Here is a 16,339-nt window from a genome sequence, read left to right on the forward strand (position 1 = left end):
TTACTGTTGATTGTGTATATGAATTCTTTCAGTGAACAGTAGATCTTTGCTGTCTGAGTTCATATGTGTAAGTTTATGTACTGTTTTTTAGCATGCATTAGTATGAATGATATCTATTATATCTACTTATGCAATTTTTTATACATATCCTTATGAAAAGATACATATCTTTATGTGAAAGTGTGAAGAGTGGCTGTCTACATGACCATTTGCAATTCATTCTGTATCTGTCTGTGTGAAGTTCACGAAATACATGTTAAAAAATCTGTCTTGGGATGGATAGAGAACAGGATGTAAGGAAAGAAGGCAGAATGGAAGGTCAGATCAGTAGTGACTTTGATACTGCTCCAAAATGTTTATTTGAGAAACATAATCATTATAAAGAACAACTTCAGTACTTAAAATTATCACATTCTGATACTGATTACTTCCTTAACAGACAAACCCTGTATTTTTCCAAAAGATGGTAAATGACACAGCAGTACTGGAATTCAGGCTACTGGGTTTCAGCGGCAACCCACAGTACCAGATCCTGCTATTCATAGTGTTTTTGGTTATTTATATTCTCACCATTTTAGGAAACTTCATTATTATTTCAGTGGTGACACTGGAGCCACGACTTCATTTACCCATGTACAAATTTCTCAAGAACCTCTCTTTCCTAGAGGTCTGTTACATCAGCACAATTGTACCCAAGATGCTGGCCAATCTACTGGCAGAGAGGAAGAGCATCTCTTTCTCAGGGTGCATGGCACAGCTTTTCTACTTCGTTACCCTGGGAGCCACTGAGTGCTACCTCTTGGCAGCAATGGCATATGACCGATACCTTGCAGTCTGTGAACCCCTGCACTATATTGTGGCTATGACTGCTGAGTCTTATACTCGTCTGGCTGTGGGCTCCTGGATCACTGGTATCTTCACTGGTTTTCTCCCCTGTCTGATGGTCTCCAGATTGCATTTCTGCAGTTGCAACCTCATTGATCATTTCTTCTGTGATATCTCTCCACTGTTGAAGCTGTCATGCTCAGACACCACTGTAACAGAAGCTGTCATCTTCATCCTCTCTCTCCTGGTTCTTTCCAGCTGCTTTCTGTTGATTCTTGTCTCATACCTACTTATAATCCTCAGTATCCTAAAGATCCCCTCTACTTCTGGAAAAAGAATGACTTTCTCCACCTGTAGCTCACACCTCATGGTTGTGACTATATACTATGGTACAATGATTTCCATGTATGTCCGTCCCACCTACCGCCTATCCTCAGAGCTCAGCAAGGCTGTATCTGTGCTCTACACAGTGGTGACACCCCTTCTGAATCCAGTCATCTATGGCTTGAGAAACAAAGGATTCAAAGAGGCATTGCAAAAAATAGTCATCAGACACCATCGTCTTCATGCTTTGTAAGCTGGGGAGACTTCAACTCTGACTCTTGTTATCCAGGTTCTTTGTTATATTCTGATTGCAGTGCAGGTTATCTTAATAACATACTACAGTAACAGTTGTTTCTGTTTTTATAAAAAATAATTCAAGCCAGTTATTACTGTTAACCAGAATAATTCCTGGCATATTTCTCATGCTTCACTTTCCTCTTTTTCTTTTTCCTTTTTCCCTCTCTATTTACCCAGCATTTCATTTACTTTTTATTAATTTTATAATTACTATCTGAATTGCATTTTATATTCTTGTTACTGCACAGGCACAAATACATAAGTTTCATATGTGCTAATAAAGGTTAAAATTTCTGTATTATTTATGTGTTTCATTGCCTGTAGATGCTAGCTCATTTTTCTCTTGACCATTTTTGGTGTGTCTATTGATTCAGAATAAATGCCACTGCAGTTTTTCTGTGTTTCATGTGTGGTATGTGAAACAAATATATTGACATAAATAGAAACAGTGTAATTGCCTGTCATGAGGAAAAGGTATCTGAAAAGTACATTTTCTTTTGTTCTTTTACAATAATTTAATGCTATGAGTAGTTAATATGGTTTAACTGAAGGATACTATTCCTTTCTTTTCTCCTTAAAGGAACATTTCAGGTGTTGAGACATCAAATTATACTCTTATATTAGTAGGTGCGGACTACTTAAGGCATCTGCAGGAGATTATGAGTCATGTCACGGAAGCCATAGGAGAAGCCATCTTCCTACAGTAGCTGCTTTATTCCATTGAATCACCTATGGACCCTAAAATTCTTGGACCCATATGTTTATGCATCTGATTTGTCCCCTGAAACTCTACTTACAGAAATGAAAGCTTAGGTATCTACCCTGCATGTGGACGCCTGTGTGAGGACTCACAAGTTTAGAAGTCATAGAATCATAGAAGTCCTTAGTACATAGAGATAGGGACTGCAAAGAGTCAGAACAGCCTAAGAGATACAGCTGCCATGGTTCTGCTAAAGAAAGACACTACAGCAAGCACTCCATTGAGTTCTTGCTATTGTCTGCATCTGAAGCAATCAAATTGTCTGTACCCTGGCCTTCTCCACTTGCCCTGGCTGGAGCCCTATGTGCTTAGGTGCCAAGGACAGAATTGCACAAAAGTCTTGATAGCAAGACTACCACCATAGCCACAAGATATTCAATGCAAACAGCAGTGAGAGTAACCTTGCCTGACTTCAGCTACCTGAAGTTATGAGCATTACCTTAATCAAGTCAGGATAAATCACAGTTAATTGGGGATAGCAAATCAGGTGCATAAAAAGAAACCATTAGTAATATCTTTGTGACTTATTAGATGCTTCAGAATAAATCTTTTGGTTAGCAGACTCAACACTGGATCAGTCAGAGACTACCCCTTTTTAGAGTTACAGGTGGAGGCCATTCAGGGCACTGCAGGGCATTCACAATGACAATAAATGCCTGTTTTTAGGCAGCTAATTTTCTTCCCAGCTATACACTTCAGATAAGATGAATGGCACTCTATAAAGACTGATGATACTGACTAGGATTTCAATTTAGTTCCTGTCTAAGATGCCTTAAGATGATCAAGATATCCATCTGGGGCTGGTAGACAGAGAACAGGATAAAAAAGGAGCCTGCATTTATCTGAAGGTTGCTTTAATGGAGGTTTTCACAAAAAGCTCTCAAGGGTATGCATGCAAGTAGATGCCTTCGTTCTCTAATTCAAAACTATGGAATTAATTTTCTTTGCATTCCTTTCTGTTTGTCAGCCACCTATATGCAACACCTGAATGATTAACTACTCTGGTCTGACACAGAAATTAACAAATCATAGGTTCATAGGATAATTCAGATAGGCAGAGACCTTGGGCAGTCTCTAGTCCAACCTTTTGTCCAAAGTAGTCAGCTATGAAGTCAGAACAGGTTGTTCTAGGCTGGTTCTTATCAAGTGTTGACATGCTCAAGGGCAGAGAGTGCACAGTCTGTTCCAGTGCATGTTCAAGAGATCCCTTCCCAACTACATCATTCTGTGATTTTCCATACAATTTTCTTTTGCACAGTGACTCAGAATCATAGTACAACTACAAAAAAATGCAAATAAAGTAGATATTAGAGCAGTCATTTCATTATTTTCAGGCAGATTTGTCTAGAGTTCAGGAAGAAAAAGAGGGTTTAGGATCTTTGGAAGAAGGAGTGGGCCACTCAGGCAGACTACAAAGATGTCGTGAGGCTGTGCAGGGACAAAATTAGAAGGGACAAAGCCAAACTGGAGTTCAATCTGGTTATTGCTGTTAAAGACAATAAAAAATATGTTTATAAAGACATAACAAAGAAAAGGAGGACTAAGGAGAATTTCTATCCTTTATTGGATGTGGGGGAAAACACAGTGACAAGAGATGAGGCTGATGTACTTGATGACTTCTTTGTCTCAGTATCACACTAAGATATTCATAATGTTTTAATCAAGTAATAAGTATACTTCTGTCAAATTTTCCTTTTATAAAGTAATATATGCATTTGTTTGTTTGTCTACTTACCAATATTTTTTCCAACCACAATATATGTAAATATTTGTTTATTTTAATTCTTGAACAAACATTGACAAAGACTGTTGTCATTAACTCCCATCTCTAATCATCTTTCTGCTCATCTTAATGTACCCACATCTATCTGTCTGTGCACTTTGTCATCATTTGTCAATCTGTAGCTATGTGACCAGTGTTTGCTGTGTTGGTACATTTTCCAGTCACGTGAAAATAATTGAAAAGTCATCTTCAAAACACTATAAAATCCTTATAAATAAAATCATTTTCTAAATTATAGAAGTTCTGGCAACTACAAAGATCAATCATCCTGATTGCATGTCCAGTCAATTTCACAAGAAAAGCAGCAGAGGACACTGAAGCTCACACAGGAGTTGCAATGCAGTTTTACTTCTGCTGTGGGAAGGGTTGGTGAGAAGGAAGACGTTACAAGAGCCACTAACGAAAAAAAGTAACCAGAGACTGTCCACAAGATATTTGACCACAAAGACTGAAAGATGATGAGTTTTTGAAGTTAATTAATTTAACTTTGTTAGTCTTAAATATGAGAAACAAGAGAAGCCTAGTTACATTATTTGTTCATTGAAAATTGCAAAGTCTAGCAAAACACTTCCTCAAAGATGATTTCTCCTATTAGATACCTTCTGATTACTTAAAGAATCAGAAGTAAGAGTAAGCTTATACTGTCCTTACTCTACCAAGACCTTGTGAGAAAAATACTGTGTGAAGGTCAAACACAGGAGTAAAGTTTCGTGAAGTTTTAATGGGGCCTTCTGAGGCTGTTAGAGATAGAGCTGTTACAGGAGATCCAAATGGCCCTCCAGGGAGGAGCTGATTAGAGCAGAAAAACAGAGCATGGTTACAGGTGAAGAAAGGAAGGAAAAAATGCTTTCATGAAGCAGCCCCTGTGAGGTGTCCTGTCAAAGAAAGGAGCAAGGATGCTCAACCTTTGCAGCCCTTGCCTGCCTGAGGTTTCTTTCTGATCAGCATGGAGCATGAAGAGGAGATTGCACTCCCAGGATCCTCAGAGGGTGCAGAGGCAGCACAGTAAAGGTGTCTGAGCAAAGATCTCTTCCTGCTTGCCCTGCTGCTGCAGGAAAAAAGCAGCCAAGGGTCTGTGAAAGGGACAGACCTCCCTGTCACAGTATGGCCCAATGATGCTCCTCTTCAACTACAATCACTGTGACTCCTGTCCCATATCTCCTACACCCACACGGTATCCGTCTGGCCTACACATCACTGCTATCCCAGCTGTGGGACTACCCTCCTCCCCTGTGTTCCCCCGCCTCAAGCACTGCTGCTCAGTCGTAAAACAGAGCCCTCAGACTCAGTTTTCCCGATACACCTCTAGCCTAACCTGCAGGCCCCCAGCAGTCCAGCCTCACAGAGATGGTAGCCAGATTCTCCACACAGAGCTTTGCCTGCCCCAGGCCAATTTCCCACCCCATCAGACCCCATTATTTCAGTGGTGCTTTGTAGACTGCCCCTGCAACCCCTAAACTTCCACTTGCCACAGACCATTCCCTTAGCTTTCCAGAAATGGATGCGTGTTCTTCAGCCATGAAAACATAATCGGTGCCTCCATACATGGAACAGTCCCTCAGAATCTGAGCAGGATGGACAGAGATGGGTGCTGATCCACTACAAGGAAGACATTGATTTGCTGGAACGCATTCAGAGAAGGGCAATGAAGCTGATGAAGAAAACAAGAATTCTGTGGAACAGCTGAGGGCACTGGAGTTCTTTATGTAAGGGTATGTAGAACAAGAGTGTCTGCTTCTTTAAGGGTATTTGGTCAAGGGCCCTTTTTCCAAGGCAACAAGGGAAAAGAAAAAGGGAGGCAATGATGGGAATCAAGTCTGGTCAGTCACCCTGATTTATGAGAGCACATGACAATGTAGGAATGTTTGTTCCAGAATGGTTATCTGATAGAGAACTTCTAAGGTGGAAGACAATCATAAGAAAAAGACCCCTCAGTCACTAGTTGGTGAGCTAAGAAGCTACAGGTGCCATTTCCAGGAAGGATGAACCTTGCAATTGATAAGATCGTGAACCAAGGATACCCAAACTGAGAGAGTGCTGAAACTGCAGTGGTCTACAAACCTGGGGGGGAGGGGGGGGGGGGGGGGGTAGGGGAGGAGGAGTTCAGGGAAAAGGGGGATCAGGAGAACAAAAGGTGGGATAGGTAAAAAACAAATGGATATAAAATCTGGTTGTATGTAAAATGGGGTCTGTCAGTATGCTTTTCTGGCCAAGCACTGCACCTGATCACCACAGTCTATCTTCTTATATCTTCCTCTCATTAAATCTTTTCTTAATTATCTCTCTGTATATTTGCACTTTTTCTCCAAAATGTCCATGAGCTGTAAGGATTAAGCACCAGCTACTGCCAAGACCGGGATATGGGTGAGTGAACCTCAATGTCAGATATTGCAGTCAGGTTGGGGAAGGGCACCCCAGCCTGTGGTGCTGGGTATTGGAATGAATGCACGGGTCTCAGAAACAGTTACTGGTGGGACCTATGTGTGTGAAAGTGGAATTGGTGCCAGGTACTGGAGCGAGCGGGTGTCCTATTCAGGAATTGGAGGGGTCAGAGCTCTCTGGATCTGAAAGGGTCCTACAGACTTTGAGCCCAGAGTGCCAGCTGCTGGGGGTATTGGTGTGAGGGAACTGGCTGCCAGCAACTGGAGTCATCCCAGTGGCCTGTGGTGCTGGCACCCTTGGCCTGTGGTGCCAGCTGCTGGAGCAAGTGGGGGTCTCAGTGCCAGCTACTGGAGCAAGTGGAGTTCCCTACTCCAAGCCACTGGGGTGGGAGAAGTGTATGTTCCCAAACCAGGTACTGGGACTGGAATTGGTGTGACTGTAGGCATATATGTGTGTGTGTGTCTGATTTGAAAGGATAAGTGTCAGCTACTGAACGGGACAGTGTGAGTGAATTTAGTGCTTGCTATTCAAGTCAGTAAGCCAGTGATTGAGAACTTTAGTGTCAGCTTCTGGAATGAGTGAGGGTCCTAGTGTCAGTACTTGAAGGGTCCTCTACAGATCTATGGAGGGTCCCACAGACTCTGTCATCTACAAAGATACAAAGTATATTAAGATAAAAATAGTCTAGAATCTTTAAACTTGATCATATACAACTATCATTTTAAGGGTATTCATCCAGTTCAATGTACACTAGTCACCAATTTTTCTTCATAACTCCTGGAGATATATACAACATCACAAAAGCTAAAGCCTAATGCATCTCGTTTACAACAAGAATATTTATTTGGTAAGGAAAACTGGATATCTGAACTGTCCATTTTTGGCAACTGAACCTCAGTTGACTTGCTCAAATAGTGTTATATGATACAATATTAGGATGAAGCTAATCTAACATGTTCTTTTCTCAGTTACTTTTCTTTACACTGTACTTGAGATCTGCTCCAAGCAGCAATGCTTCGAGTGCATACTCAAATTCATAGCTTGTAATGTATCACCCCATGCTTATTGTTTAGATAGAAAAATAAGTGGAATAAAGGTATAGGGCTTTGATATATAATTTTGGAAGACTAAACCAAGATGGGAAAGACAGGGTGTGGTCCTACCCTTGTTAATCAAAATATCTCTGGAATTATGACACCAGTAAAATACATTTGAGTTTTATTCAGGAACATGCCAGAAGGGATCCATGAAGAGATTTAGCATTCATGCACTGATAAAATAAGGGGTGCAAGTAGCAGTAAAACAAGAAACAACAGAAAACATACATATATTGACTCTACTACTAGCTATTAGGAGTAAGACTATAATCAACAATAGGTATCTGAGACAGATGAAATGAGCTGTGCCTCAGATTTACCCCCCTTTTCTCCACTTGCAGTAATTTGAAAGATACCTCATGCATAAGAAAATTAACTCCATATCAGTCGAAGACCTGCTTATTAACTCAGCAGCCCAGTGAAGGTATGCGCAGTAAGAGAAGGAGATGCACTCATGTCAGCTGAAAATGTGTACTTCATCTTCATTCAGCCTTTGATACAGTCCCTCACTACATCCTTGTATCTGAATTAGAGACACAAGGATTAGATGGATGTGGATAAGGAATAGTCTGGATGGCCATTTCCAAGGAGTTGCAGTCAACAGTTCGATGTTCCCAGGCCCATTGTTCAATTGCGAATCTCCAACAACTGTCCTGTACTTTGGCCAGATGAACGAGATATGCTTGTTAATCAATTCACATTCCTGCATGTTAATTAAATCACATTCCTGCATGTTAATTAAACCACATTTCTGCTCAAACACAGTCTCAGCAATCCTCTGCTGATTTACAGTCACTGGGTATTTCAACGCCAACAAGCCTGGCAATATTCTACAACAAGAACAATCAAGTTCTTACCACAGAGCCTGGCTGTGCTGTCTCCACTCCACTCCACACTCCATACTGTTCCTCTTAGAGTCACACAAGTTCCCCCAGTGTGATCAATATCTGAGGTTGGAGGCCTAGAGAACTTCTGTGTAGAGCAGCTACACTTCACTCTGGAAGCTTCTTCAATGTTGTACTTTTTCTTTAAAATGTGAATATAAGTTTAATTTCTAAGTCACCTCAGGCAATTATTCCACAGGGGGAGAAGGGAGAGGAAGACATTTTCTGCTTCAGGCATTAGCCACCACATTCACAAAGGTATAGCAATAGCACTGCCTAGCTCCTTGGCTTTCCATATCCTCTGAGTCCATCTTTAGCTGCAGTGTCCTGTTTCCAGAGTCTGTAGTCTACCCAGAAGCCTTCAAAAGCAAGTATTTCAGTAGTTTCCCAAGTGTGCATGGCTCCTTCCAGCTGAGGGCATGATAGACTGTTTTGTGCCTGAGAAGAGACTGCAGAAACATAGACTTTGCTAGTAGGCCTAGGAAGGCAGGAGTACATCATTTTCCAGGGCAGATGTGAAGGCCACATTGTTTGGTATTGCCTCTCATTACCTTTTCCAGGTAATTCCTAGAATAAAAAATCCAGTGATTGATAGCCCTTCATCCTCTAATCTTAAATCTGTTTTCGGAGAGCCAGTTTTTCAAGCTATCCTACTGGATAGTATTTGGTGCATGCATGGTATTTGGTGTTGCAGTTCTTTCATCAAGTCTGCAAATGTGTTGCATGGCCAAGAATCAGCTAAGCTTTCTCCTGAACAAGGACTTGAATGCTCATATTTAGGGGCTGATACTTTCCCAGCTGATCAGCCCAGGCATTATAATACAGAAGACAGAGGTAAAGACCGTAGCTTTCCAAGCCTTTGAGGGAAAACATATAGCTGGAGGTTTATATAAAGGAAACTGACCTGGAGACAGACACTTCTGTTTATAGCCCAGAAAGGCAACCTACACAGTGATGGGGTTCATCAGTGCTGGTCATTTTTAATTCAGAGCACAGAAGCAGGCAATTCCAAAATACAGGGACAGAAGTCTGGCTTGGCTTGAGACAGGGAACAAAACAAAGGATGTTGATTCCATAGATCTTAGATAGCACAAAAGTGTTGTTTTTTAAATTTTTTTTTTTTTTTTTTTATTACTTAAGTGACTTTTTTAGGTGTGCTAAGTTATCCAAGAAGATCTTCATAGGTTAACAAACATGCCTTTATGTGTGTGTACATCTAAGTGTCAGACTATGGGAGGCAATGACTGCTGGAGACCCAGCTGCCAAAGAGACTGTAGAGTTTGGGGGTTTCTAGGGGTAGGAACTTTGTGTGTGCCTACACGACTGAAGTAGACTCAGGGGGAGACAGTGTTGTATAAGAGAGATTTTAAACACATTAAAGGAAAAAAATCATCTGCCATTTCCTTTTTACGTCTATCCACCTACATACATGAATATTCATCTACCCATCTACCTAGAAGTTATTCAGAATTCAATGAATTAATATTTAAGAATTTGATTTCAGATTTAGGAATAAAAAAATTTTCTGTTTAGTTAAGAAGTTTTAATTACAATACATTCTTTTAAACTATAGATTAATGAAAGCTTTGTGAAACAAGTTAAAATTGACAATAAAGAGAAAAGATATCTGGAGAATCTTCTTGATTTATTTGTCGTGTAGTAGTAGTATCACAGATTCTCCACAAAACCAGGAAATTTTGGAGGAAAGCATGGCTGAATAGGTGCTCATTGACATATCTTTTTTTTTTTCTATCCAGGGTTTCAATAATGCAAACTTTTATTCTGATACATGTGATGTTATAATCCATCCTTGCATCATGCTTAATAGGAAACAGAGACTACTGAAAAACACCACTTGTCCTGAAAGTCATTCCACCACAAACATGTTATCTCAGTTGCATAAATTGTGGTAAACCCATGGATGACTGTCTGACCACAGTTGCAAAGGTGCTAAAAGGGGATAAAAATCAATAACTGTTTTCTAGGGCACTCTAAGCAAAATATACACAATTACAGAAAGTCAAGCACAGGCTAAAAGTCTTTTTATAAAAAGCAGAAAGAGGATTTTTAGGGGAAAAAAAAGAAAAAAGAAAGGAAGCTATGTCACCTCTTTTTTACTGCTGAGGTATAGTATTTCTTTCAGATGGGATGCATCTGTTCCTACTTAGATATCCAGATTATGGGCACCAATACCTAAGCAACTTCTCTAGTTCTTCCAAATATGAAGTAAAAATGAATTACCGGGACATGATTCATTTCACTCTCAGCTAAACACCTGACATAAAGGTGAGCAATCACTGTGTATGATTACACATTCCTATATGAACTGTACATGGACATTAAGATACTGGAGCATTGAGTAGCTGTCTCATCTGTTTGTGTTGTAGGCACCAAAGATTATGAGAGTCCACCATTTATACAAGAGATCATCAATAAAAAGATCCACAATGTGAAGTTAGTTTCAGATTATTTGGGAGGGATGCTTGTAATCCTAATTATCACTGCTTTTAATTGACTTCTTTTTTTCAGCCAAAACATCCAACATATGATGATTTCTCTTGGTCTCAAAATTACTTACCAGGCAGTTTGTGTTTCCAGTATCACTAAATTAATTTTTCTGGTATCATACAGATACCACAGCAGTCTTCAAAACAGAATGTCTAATGAAAGGAATTATAATATGCAACACTGGGAATATAAAAAACTAACTAATAGCCTATTATTATTTTTCCTGTCTTGAAAAAAACTCATTAGCTCCTGGCCTGAAATATTAACAGTTTCATACACAAGAGATAATCTTCCCAGAGGAAGTCAGGAAATATTTAAGCTTCCCAAAGTAAGGCTAAGAATTCAGAGTCGAGCATATGAAAAAAGAGGAGCTATAAAAGAAGTGTATAACAGACTCTTCTACAGTACATAACCAGGAGCCAGGAGAAGCATTTATTTTCCTGTGGTAAACTGTATTGCATGTTTTTAAGTACAATGTTAGACTTAAAGACACAGAGATTGGGAGGGAGGATGAAGACTAGATAAGTAGATCAGAGACAAGAGAGAGAACTTCAAGATTTTTTATATTGTCTTTTTAGAAACATTATCTTATAATTTCTAACAGTTCTATTAATACAAGAAGTAGTAAAGAGGAAGGAACTGTATCAATTTAATGTATACTCTTTAGTTCAATCTCCACAGTTATGTGTGTCTCTGTCAATTTGTCTACTCATTTTTAATTTGTTCATGATTTCAATATTAGGGGTAGGTCAGTTCACTGTTATTTTTCTCTTTTCTATGGATTTAGGAATATACATGTATGGACATAATTTTATTATTATTCCATTATGGTATTTTGTACTAACCTACTCATTCTATACATTTTAGTATACTTTCCAGGGAGAGGATACAAGAATTTGAAACAGGTAAAGAAATCCTAAGAAAATAAGTTATTCCTTTGGTGTGTACATAAATCCCAAAAGAAATAATTCAGTAAAGGTGCAATTTTTTTTCCCAGTACCATGAGACAGTGGCAGGACAAAACAGCACATAATCATGTCCCTGCATGTGTATGTAAAAAAAAATAAAAAATAAAAAAATCTAGTGTAAGCCTGCTATGGCTCTGTACACTTAGCAAAGCTCTTTTCAGTTTAACTCTGCAGAAGTTTTGAATGACGATGCACACCATGCTTGTGATTCAAAGCAGCTCAGCATTCCACTACTGCTATTGCCATCAGTGAAAAATGAGTAAAAAACCAGCAGTTTATATTCATTCTTAAGAGGTTTTTATTTGTTTATGGATAGTTTCTTTAGATTTTTAGTTTCTTTACATTTAATGGACTGGTTTTGTTTGCCTTTTGTATGAAATAACAAAGTCAATCTATTAAAAATATAGTTAAAGAAAAAAAAATCCGAAACTTTTGCTAAAATTTAAAGGTAGATATGGAATCAATTTCATCTGACTTCAATTTTCCATTTGTCATCTGTTCATGTTCAGTATTTAGACTCTTTGTATAGCCAAAGAAATCAGCCTGCCCATTCCAGGAGTGACTCAGAATGTATGTCTGAGACAGGTAGAATGAATTTGCTATTAAAGGTGCTAGTGTCCACTGTCTTACCTACTTTCTGCTACAACTAATCTGCAGGATTTTTTAAAATTCACAAAGAAAAAGATAAATTGTCATGGTACTACGATTTTTGTTAAAGTCTTATATAGATGTGGGGGATAATATAAATGTAAAAGTAACGCTATTACATCCAATATAACCCAAATGAATAACACTACAAAATTTCTCCTAATGGGTTTCAAATGACAGTCTGCATGTGTTGACTAGTATTATCAATGTTGCAGAAGACTGAAAGGGTATAGACCTTTGATATCAAATTGCAAAATCAATTTTACTCTGCTGACCTAACTCTCTCACCGTACCATTCTGTTCGTTTTTTCATGATAGCTTTCAAAATAGGAATGGTTGAGCAAAATATAGTTTAATTTGACATTTTCTGGAATGCCTGACAGGTTTTTTAAACAAAAACAAACAAACAAAAAACATTGCTGTGTTGTAGAACATACATTATATACTGTGAAGCTCTTTGAGGTTTACATATTGTCATGATAGCCCTGGGATAAAGCTCACACTTTGATCTGATATCCCTGAGTGCCAAAAGTACGGCTTGATTCTGCCTGAACTCAGGAGTAATCCGTCTCTTTAGAGACAAACTAAAGCAAAGGACCGAGGTGGAAGAAGTGGGAACTCAGTCATAGTGTAGTTCTGCTTCTTCAGACGTTGAAGATGCAAAATGGATGAGGATACTTGGTTCTAAGAACTTGAGTCTGAACTCTACAAGTTACCAAAGAAAGGTATAAATACGGTCCATCTCAATCATTGGCAAAGATAGCTTTCTAGACTACCTCCTAAGCTGAAACCACCTCTAAAATGTAGTTGCATCATATATGAGTTCAGTTTGTAACATCTCTCTTCAGTTATGTGAACCATAACTGAAACAACCATCTCAGATGAGGAAAGATTGCATTTTGGATTACTGCTTTTCCTGCTTAATCTTCTCTCATGTATTAGATAGTGTAATAGCAAATTTTGTTTAGAAAAGTGTATTAGTATAGGAAATATTTGTTGGAAGTTCTCTGATAGAAAATACAGTTATCTGTTATTTGGTAAACCCCTCTGGCAGAAAGCAAGCATCAGAGTATGTAATTCTCCAAAATTCCACCTACATCTGGCTTGAAGAGGAGACCTTAAATATGTTAGTGTCCAGACCAGTGTTATGTCCAGAACACTGAGCCTGTGGCTTTTGCAGCCACGGTCTTTGGATATCTCAGATTTTGGCCCTGAGTCACACTAGAAACACACAAAACTCCCTCTGTACTTGGCTCTGGTGAGGCCACACCTCGAGTACTGTGTTCAGTTTTAGGCCCCTCACTACAAGAAAGACATGGAGGTGCTTGAGTGAGTCCAGAGAAGGGCAATGAGGCTGGTGAGGGGTCTGGAGAACAAGTCTTACGAGGAGCGGCTGAGGGAACTGGGGTTGTTTAGCCTGGAGGAGGCTCAGGGGCGACCTTATCGCTCTCTACAGTTACCTTAAAGGAGGCTGTAGAGAGGTGGGGGTTGGTCTATTCTCCCACGTGCCTGGTGATAGAATGAAGGGGAATGGGCTCAAGTTACACCAGGGGAGGTTTAGGTTGGATATTAGGAAAAACTTCTTTACCGAGAGGGTTGTTAGGCACTGGAATGGGCTACCCAGGGAAGTGGTTGAGTGACCATCCCTGGAGGTCTTTAAAAGATGTTTAGATGTAGAGCTTAGTGATGTGGTTTAGTGGAGGACTTGTTAGTGTTAGGTCAGAGGTTGGACTAGATGATCTTGGAGGTCTCTTCCAACCTAGATGATTCTGTGATTCTGTGAAAAAGAACTAAGAACTGAAACAACCTTGCATAAAGTATCTAGTTCAAAGTTAAGGTCATGAGTTGTGCAGAACAGACTGGTGCAACTGGTATTGCTGCTGTGTTTTGTCATGGGCAAATCTGGGATTTAAACCTGTTTGTCAAGAGGAAAACATACCTTAAAGAAGTGAGTGCATTGTAAGGACGTCCTCTTTCCCAGGTTTAGCTGTTAAGGCCTCCCCCTTGTGTGGAATTTGAAAGGCACTCTGAGCAGGAAACTCCTGTTGGACTCCGTGGGGAGGACAGCTTACATCAAAACCTGTCTGCATACCTCTGTTGGAAATCTCTCTTCTCAGCTAGGACTGAAAGTGACTGCACCCCACCCACTGCTAACACTCAAAACTGCACTGGGTTGTCTGTTTGCCTTTCTTTATTACCTGGGTGTCAATTAGTGTAACTTTAATCCTGATTCCACTTGCTGACATGATCATTTATTTCTGCTCTTACAGGCCACATACTGTGAATGGCAAACCAAACAAGTGCAAGTGAGTTTGTTCTATTGGGACTTACAAGTGACCCACGTCTTCAAAGCCTCCTCTTCTTTGTCTTTTCCATTATTTATTTTATTACTCTTTTTGGAAATATGTTGATCATGATTGTAATAAGTACTGATTCCCACCTTCACTGCCCTATGTACTTCTTCCTTTTTCACTTAGCCTTCATAGACATCTGTTATGCCACCACCACTGTTCCTAAGATGCTGGTGAATTTCCTAGTGAAGCAGAAAAGCATTGGATTTGGTGCCTGTATTACACAGATGTCCCTTATCCTTCTTTCAGCTGGTAGTGAAATTTTCATGCTCTCAGCAATGGCATATGACCGATTTGTTGCTGTCTGTAACCCACTGCACTACCAAGAGGCGATGAACAAACTTTTCTGTAGCCAGCTGGTGGGGAGTGCATGGGCAATGGGATTTTTACATTCCATTATAAACACACTGCCAATGTTAAATGTACAATTCTGCAACTACACAGAAATTAAGCATTTCAGCTGTGAGTTGCCCCCTCTCCTCTCTGCAGCATGCTGTAGAACCTTCCTCAATAAAATTGTTCTTTTGTCTTCTGCGGTGATCTTTGGGTCAAGCTCCTTCCTGCTCACCCTCACCTCCTATATCTATATCATCTCTACTGTCCTGAAGATACAGTCTGCAAAGGGAAGGCAGAAAGCATTCTCCACTTGCAGCTCCCACCTCATCATAGTGGTTTTGCTATACACAACTGCTCTGTTCCAGTACACAAAATCCAGCTCAAGTTCTTCACTCATTCTAGATCAACTGTTTTCCATCCAGTACAGCATTTTAACTCCCATGTTAAATCCCATAATCTACAGCCTGAAAAATAATGATATGAAAACAGCTTTGGGCAGAATGTTAGGGAAAATTAAAGTTTCACAATCACTGTAACTACTTTTAAGCTATATATTCCAAATAAATGCACTTTTTAAAATGGAGCTATAAAGAAACAATCTGTCCTATATGTTAAAAGATGGTAAGAGCAGCCTTTACCTTCCACAGCTTCAGACCCAAGACTCCTTCCAGCCCGGCTTCTGGAGCCCAGGCTGGTGACCTTTGGATGTGGGGTCTCTACTTAGAAGAAGGAACACAGCTGCTGCTTTCCCATTTGCAAGTGTAACTGGTAGCAAAGCTAGCCACTTATCCCAAAGAATATTAACACAGTCACACAGACTTCCACAGGCAATGTTTGCCTCTCAAGTTTGTTTCTCTGTATAATCTGTTTATGGTTTCCCTCTTTTCCTTCCTATTGCATTTGACAAGGTCCTCAATCAGACCATCTCACTGAAAGTAGCATTTCTACATTTCCACAAATCCTTATGAATTAGCATGACCTACGATGTCTGTTCTTGTCATTTATTCTTATCACTGATATCATTTGTTGGCCAGGTTTGTGTCTGTATGTTCTTATTTATTTCTGCTTCCTTTTTTTTTTTTATTATCCCTTTTTGAATTGAACAGTCCTACAACTGATACCCTTTTAAGGAGCAGGCACCCCCTTTCCACAATACCATTACACTGTAGAAATCAG

General features: G+C 39.6%; 2 protein-coding genes across 2 annotated transcripts; both read left to right on the forward strand.

The window, feature by feature from the left end:
• Nucleotides 1-463: 463 nt before the first annotated feature.
• On the forward strand, nt 464-1,683 carry LOC310904774 (olfactory receptor 11L1-like; the record flags this gene model as incomplete). Its single annotated transcript, XM_083849946.1, has 1 exon — nt 464-1,683. One exon carries the CDS (start codon nt 464-466, stop codon nt 1,400-1,402), a length of 939 nt encoding a protein of 312 aa, XP_083706072.1. The 3' UTR covers nt 1,403-1,683.
• Nucleotides 1,684-14,701: 13,018 nt separating this feature from the next.
• LOC310904775 (olfactory receptor 5V1-like) lies at nt 14,702-15,699 on the forward strand (the record flags this gene model as incomplete). Its single annotated transcript, XM_083849947.1, has 1 exon — nt 14,702-15,699. The coding sequence occupies exon 1, from the start codon at nt 14,761-14,763 to the stop codon at nt 15,697-15,699; it is 939 nt and encodes a 312-aa protein (XP_083706073.1). The 5' UTR covers nt 14,702-14,760.
• Nucleotides 15,700-16,339: the final 640 nt, after the last annotated feature.

This window comes from Anser anser (assembly GCF_964211835.1).
Source record: "Anser anser genome assembly, chromosome: 10".
In the NCBI taxonomy this organism is placed as follows: domain Eukaryota; kingdom Metazoa; phylum Chordata; class Aves; order Anseriformes; family Anatidae; genus Anser; species Anser anser.